The sequence below is a fragment of the Pollachius pollachius genome (genome assembly GCF_949987615.1).
Source record: "Pollachius pollachius genome assembly, chromosome: 7".
NCBI lineage: Eukaryota > Metazoa > Chordata > Actinopteri > Gadiformes > Gadidae > Pollachius > Pollachius pollachius.
In genome coordinates this window covers 17,148,800-17,155,990 of record NC_136940.1, presented here as the reverse complement: position 1 = coordinate 17,155,990, position 7,191 = coordinate 17,148,800, and the positions used below count along the sequence as shown (strand labels likewise).

The following is a 7,191-nucleotide window of genomic DNA, read 5'->3' as shown; positions in this document are numbered from 1 at the left end:
GAAAGCGGCAGGAAAAGCAGTAGCGATAGAGTCACAATACATAGCAATAGGGCCACAAGGAGCAGCCATGATGATACAAGATGCAGATCAATCATCAGCAATAGAATATTGGTTTAAAGAAACTAACAAAGTTGCCCATTACGTTGTTGATAAACAAAGGACAATCCATTTGTTCTCATGTCATGTTGTGGGAAGTTTTTAAAGATTCTGTGTTATGCGCATATGACAGGGATCTTGCAGGAAGTTGAGGTAGTTCAGAAAAAACAACGACAGATGGCATTAGGGGAACCATGGGACAGGCGGAATGAGATGAGAGAAGAGATGTTGGCAACCATACCTGGACAGGTATGGTCAAGGTTCGATACAGATGTGGGTTTGGTACATTCGGCTAACCCAGTAGTAGTCCGGCCTAGACAAAATGTTAAGCTACCATGGCGAAGAAAGTATTACATGAAACCAGAGGTTGAGATGGGAATAGCCAATACCATAGAAGGTCTAATAGCAGCAGGAGTACTGGTGGAAACCAAAAGCAACTGTAACACTCCTCTGCTTCCAGTGCTAAAAGCTGACAAACAAAAATGGCGGTTGGTACATGACCTACGAGCTGTGAATGATGTAGTTGAAGATATGTATGCAGAAGTTCCAAATCCACAGACTGCTGCGGGCCAAGACGGGGTGAACCCAAACCCACGGCGCAAATGACAACAGGACGAGATTGGTAGCAATTAACCAGTTTATTGCTACACAAAGGAGAATGTTCGTGGGGATCCGGAGTCCGCTGACCTGGTTGTCTGAACCGGAGTTGGTGGGTCAGGTAGATTGCCGAACAGGTAGTCACCCTCGATGGTTCGGAGGAACTGGTATTCCAGCAGGCGAGCAGAGTCGAATGACAGACGTGATTACGATGACTGAGGAGGAAGACAGCTGGATCAGGAATGGAGACTCGAATAAGAATAACTGGAACAGGCAAGAGAGGTCGGAGGATAACTTCACCAGGTAAGTATAGCTGACGATCTGGCGACGAATGGTTGAATGACTGGGGAAGATATGCAGGTGGATGTGATTGGTGATGATGGTCAGGTGCGGGTGATCAGCGTGGCTGGGTCGGGGAGTTGAGCAGGCCACGCCCCCGTACCTGAAACAGAACATGACGACAGAGACAGACAAGACTAACAGAAAACCAGTGGCAGCTAGGATCCGGTAGGAGAGACCGTGACACAGACGCTGCTGACCAATATCCCTCCAGATGCTAAATACTTTACAGTGATCGACTTATGTGGAGTATTTATCAGTGTGCCGCTTGCGGAGGAAAGCAGATATCTATTTGCGTTCACGTATAGAGGTAAACAATACACATATACAAGAATGCCACAAGGATTCAAACATTCCCCACATTTGTTTAATCAAGTGCTAAAGAATGATTTGGAGGAATTAGAATTGCATGGGACACTGATACAGTATGTGGATGATCTTCTGATATGTTCCCCCACAATGGAACAATGTCAAGAGGACTCCATGTCTGTATTAAGCAAATTGGAAAAAGGGGGACACAAGGTGTCAGAGAAGAAATTACAGTACTGTCAGACAGAAGTTGAATATCTAGGCAGGTTGGTAGCACACCAAACTAAAACCATAGCTCCTAGTCAGCTGGAAGGGATTGGTAAAGCACCCAAGCCAGAAACAGTTAGACACATGATGACTTTTTTAGGGATGACAGGATTCTGTTCAGATTGGATAGAGAACTATGCTTTGAAAACTGTGTCATTACGAGAAATCATGAAGGAAGGAATAACTAACCTACAGGCCCGGCTAACATGGAATGTTGATGCATCGGCGGCATTCAAAAGCATTAAACATGAAATGCAAGGGGCAGGCACATTGGCAATTCCAGATTACACCAAACCGTTCCTGTTGTATGTAGCAAATAGGAGTCAGGGCTACATATGCAGGACTTGTGTAGTGGTAGGGGTAGCACAGGGCTACCCACCGTGTTACCAGGGATTGGCTGCAGTACAATATGCCTACGACAAGGCCTCAAAAATCACAATGGGATATCCAGTGACGATTTGAACGCATCACAAAATCACTGAGTTGATTGAGAAACGAAAGTTTGTGTTGACAAATTCCAGGTTGTTAGATTATTTGACATTACTAACATTTTCAGATGTAACCATAGAAAAATGTTTCACGGTGAATCCAGCAGAAAGAATTCCACATGATTTTGAAAGGACACCACATGATTGTGTGGCTGATTCTCTCACTTTCACTAAATTAAGACCTGACCTATTGTCAGAGCCCATGATTGGGGCAGATGAGGAATTTTTCGTGGATGGGTCTTGCTTCAGAGATCATTTGAGTAACCATGCAGGGTTTGCAGTGGTTAGACAGAATCCGGACAACTCATTTGCTGTTATTTATAGTTCTCAGTGTACACAGCCATGCTCAGTACAGTTGGCCGAGTTGAAGGCTCTTACAGTGGCCTGTCAAGAAGGAGCAAGTAGATCAGTGAACATCTACACAGACATATGCGCACGACGTATGTCATTTGTTTGGGGCAGTATGGAAAATGAGGGGGTTTAAGAAAACTGATGGATCCCCCATACTGCATTGTAATCAGATCGTGGAATTAATGTCAGCACTTTTGTTGCCAAAACAGGTGGCAATAATCAAATGTCAAGCACACAGGAAGGGCGTTGATTATATCACAAGAGGTAATAACTCTGCAGACGAGGCTGCAAAGGCAGCTTCGGACAGTTGCAGGGCGATTCAGTCAGTATTATCCAGGCCCGAGGCCGCGCCTACTGATTATGACATTGTCCGCATGCAGGAGAAAGCTGGTGTCTATGAGCAGAACATGTGGTTAAAAAGAGGTGCTATATGCTCTTCCACAGGGTAATGGAGAACTCATAACGGGATGATGATGGCGCCTACGGTACTGTTGGAGTTACTCATCACTAATGTGCATGGTTTTGACCATTGCGCAAGGGGGGAGGTATTGAGGAGAATTAGAAAACAAGGTTTTTCTTCACCATACTTGCAAGCAATGATTGATAACCAGCTGAATGAGTGTGAAGTATGTGCAAAAAACAATGTAAGAGAAACAATCACTACTCCATTGGGACACATTCCCACACCTGAAGGACCAATTAGACATTTGGTCATGGACTATGTTGACATGATTAAAAGTATAGGTGGTAAAAGGTACATGTTAGTTATCATTGACAGGTTCAGCAGATGGGTAGAAGCAGTCCCATCAAAAGACCAAAGTGCGGCTACAGTAATCAAGTTCCTGACTAGAGAAGTCATGCCAAGGTTTGGAATTCCATCAGAAATAAGCTCAGACAATGGGGCAGGGTTTATTCAGAAAACACTAAAGCAAGTGATTCAGCATTTGCATGTCAAACAAAGATTAGGTTGCGTCTACCATCCTCAATCACAAGATATGGTGGAAAGAGTGAATGGGACGCTCAAGACAAAAATCAACAAAATTTGTGCAAGTACTAAACTGAATTGGGTTGATGCACAACCACTGGCACTAATGAGTTATCGCATGCAAACTAACAGAACAACGCATCTAACCCCGCATGAAATGCTTACGGGTCGACCCATGCCTACCTGTCATTCGATGGCCCCATAAAGGATCTCCACTAGAACAGTTGGAAACTGAATTAAGATGCTATATAGGACAGCTAACTGGCATACACAGGCTTATTTGTCAAAAGGAAAAAGACAGAGTTCCAGAGTTGGGAGAGGAACCACCAAGAGGGGTGGAGCCAGGTGACCAAGTGTACCTATGGGTGGTCAGGAGAAAGTGGAACGAGCCCTATGGGTGTTCAGGAGAAAGTGGAACGAGCCCAGGAGAGAAGGACCATACCAAGCCACCAATGCAATTCCAACAGCCATCCAGGTGGAAGGAAGTGCCACGTGGTGTCACCTCAACCACTGCACAAAAGCCGCTCAACCCAGGACAAGGGAAGAGCGTGAGGAGGAGCTACCCCAGGACCAGACCCAGCCGAGCCAGGAGCAACAACTACACGATGATGCTGAAGATGCCGAGCCTGCTCCTGATCCTCTACGGGTTGGGCCAGATTCCGCTGGCTCAACGACAGAGACAACACAGACCTGGAAAAACCAGGAATCAGGGGCTGGTAGTGAAGAAAGCGTAAGAGAAACACAGGAAAATCCAGCCCCGACATATCCAGGAATAGTTAAAAAGGAAGAGAGAATAAGTCTTGTATGCTCAGATACCACCGCAAAACCAAGTTAATGAATTTGTGTTTACTGTTATGTCGGGTAACCAATCATTATGTGCATTAATTTTCCAACGGATGTATGAACTAGCTCAGAAGAAAAGTCAGTGTGAAGTGGATATTCAGCCAAAACCAATGCAATGGTGTTTAACAGTAAAGTCACAAAAGACATGGGACTACAACAGCGAGTATAAATTACATATTAAAGTATATTTGCTTTATAAAGTAATGTCAGAAAGAACATTCAATTTTATACTAGAAACAGAAGCCACCTGTAGAATCAAAAATCAACCGGGTAAGGTCGTTGAAATAGAACAAAGCAATTCACTCAAATCTTCAGATAATGACAAAGCAAACACAACCATAGCCACCGATAAAGTAGATCAACCTCCAGTTAGAGATAATGGGACAGATTCATTGGTAACCACTAATAGATTCAATTCAACGCTAGATGTACGTAATATTAATGAAACTTCTGATATCAGGGATTTAGCACAACCCTCAGTCACTAATGTAACTTCTATTAGAGAGGAAACAATAATACTAGAAACCACTAATGTAACCCCCATTAGAGAAGAAACAACAATCATGAGTGAGCCAATAAACAAACTAGCAACAAATGGTACAGCAGCTGCTGCTCAGAGTAAGATAAAACTTACAACAATGCTAACAGAAGTAGAGGTGACCCCAACAATAATACCTAAAGAGGATAATATAGAAATACTGGCAACCGCAATATCAATGGTAAATTCCGAAATTATGATATAGGAGATCGCAATATCGACTTTCACATCCGAAACTATTATGGCTGGGATCTTAACATCGACACCAATGTCTCTTGAAGAGACTCTTGTAGAGCAGACAATCATTTCTAAGGGTAATAAGGATGTTGAAAGTATTGGTCGCCACTCAACAGCTAGAACCCTAAAAAAATATAAACCTGACCCCTATGGACGCATTAGGGTAAGAACAACAGACCAGTTGTTCAGACAAGCAAAAGAAAATAGGTGGTATAAATGGGTGGAATTTACTGGAAAACAATAATAACAACTTATTTTACTTACTTATTTTGTAGCAAAAATCGTCAGGATGCAGTATGCGTAATAAATACGATTTTGAATTTTGCTTAACAGAATGGAGACAGCAAGAATATGACCAAGAGGTCAATTTAAATAGAACACGAACGGAAGGTATCCCATATCAGAATAAGTACGTTATATGTTCGATGAAATGTTTTCTGTTTTTAGGATCAAGTTACCATAACAAATATCTTGAAGATAAATATGATGGAGAGCCATGGAATGTGATTATGAAAAGATGCCGAGAATTTGACATAACTCTATCAAAGGAAATAGGTGAAGTAACACGGCCAAAACCAACAAATTTTCATATTGAAGAGGGATTAGAATGTTATCAAAACGACGAAGGAAATAAAGATGCCAGCGATGTATGTAGTATACCAGAGGAACAATGTAACATAATTTGGAATGTCACACTATTCAATATCGACGGGAAACGACTGTCATATCAACCACCTGCGATCAAAAATGTTCAGCTTTTACCAGGACAGAGTGGTGGCAGATCAGTTTTGCGGCAATAACATTTTTCGTCCCATATTTGCCGAGATGAGAGGTAGATGCGCAAAAGTGCAAGTGGTTACAGAGGTTGCAATATTACCATTAATAAATGATGTTGTCGGTAACTTGGAAAATAATAACCTAAACAGGTGGAAAAGAGCATACGAAACAGACGAGAACATGAAAATTGATAAAATAGGACAACCCAGAGGCATACCTGATAAATTCAAGGCACGAAGCGAAATAGCAGCAGGATTTGAGGCACTACTGCCAGCAATCGGAATTGCTAAAAATGCGGAATGGATCAATTACATTTTTTACAATCCACAAAGGTTTATTAACTACACGGATGATGCTTTATCCGCTTTAGGCGAACAGCTGACAGCCACAAGCGCTGTGGCCTGGCAGAACAGACAAGCCTTAGATTGGCTCTTAGCAGAAAAGGGAGGAGTTTGTGCTCTTATAGGTGAAATGTGTTGTACCTTCATACCAAATAATACTGCTCCAGATGGATCATTCACACTGGCGATATTTAACCTAAAACGTTTAAGAAAGGAGTTAAAGGATAATGCAGGCCATGACCAGGGAACTTTGAATTGCTAGAAACAAGGTTTGGTATGTGGGGAATGGTACTAGCCAAAATAGGTATAGTGCTTTTGATAGTACTAACAGTGGTAGGATTGATTTTCTGTTGTTGTATTCCCATAGTCAGATCTGTGATATCATCCAGGCTTTCTAAGGAGATGGCCCTCATGGTGACTGGCATAGATGAGTCGGATGATTGGGAGAGGAAGCTCTATGGGGAGATAGATCAGAATGAAACCAGAGAGGAGAGTGGAATGTGAAAGTCGGACACCAGGAGGAGGTCTTAGGTCGCTTAGGTCGACCTCTCCATGTGAGCTACACCCTTTGCAGACAGAGTGAACAAATGGACATTGGAACTCATGGGCCCCAGGGCCTGATGAATGAGAACAGGAGCAGCAACTACGACAATGCCCAAAACCCCCCACATGTATCCAGCACACCAATACACGAAGGTCACCAGAGCCATTCAACTGCAAAAATTTTCATTTGTATTACTATGCCACATATTTTTTTGAAATGCTAATTTTCAACGCATGCTGAAAATACAATGTTATGATTACTATGTGGGAATTCTTTTTTTTTAAGTACTTTATTTATAGATTTTCAATTTGCAAAACAAAGAATGACAAAGATACAATGTAACACAAACCCACCCCATCCCACCCACCAAGGCTCAAGAAAAGAAAAACAACCAAAAACACAAAACACAAAACAAACAAACAAAAACAAACAAACAGTAGAGGTAGGTACACAAAACATAGTTACAAACGTTTCCTGTA

At 42.3% G+C, this 7,191-nt stretch overlaps 1 protein-coding gene across 1 annotated transcript in view; it reads right to left on the bottom strand.

Annotated features, from left to right (window-relative positions):
• Positions 1–834: 834 nt before the first annotated feature.
• Positions 835–7,191, bottom strand: part of LOC307078291 (zinc finger BED domain-containing protein 5-like) — a gene marked incomplete at its 3' end in the record, with an annotated part of 31,148 nt that continues 24,791 nt past the window's right edge. Inside the window, exon 8 of the mRNA XM_079740034.1 lies at positions 835–1,135. Within this exon, the coding sequence (XP_079596160.1) occupies positions 835–1,135 (301 nt within the window). The remainder of the gene's footprint in view (positions 1,136–7,191) is intronic.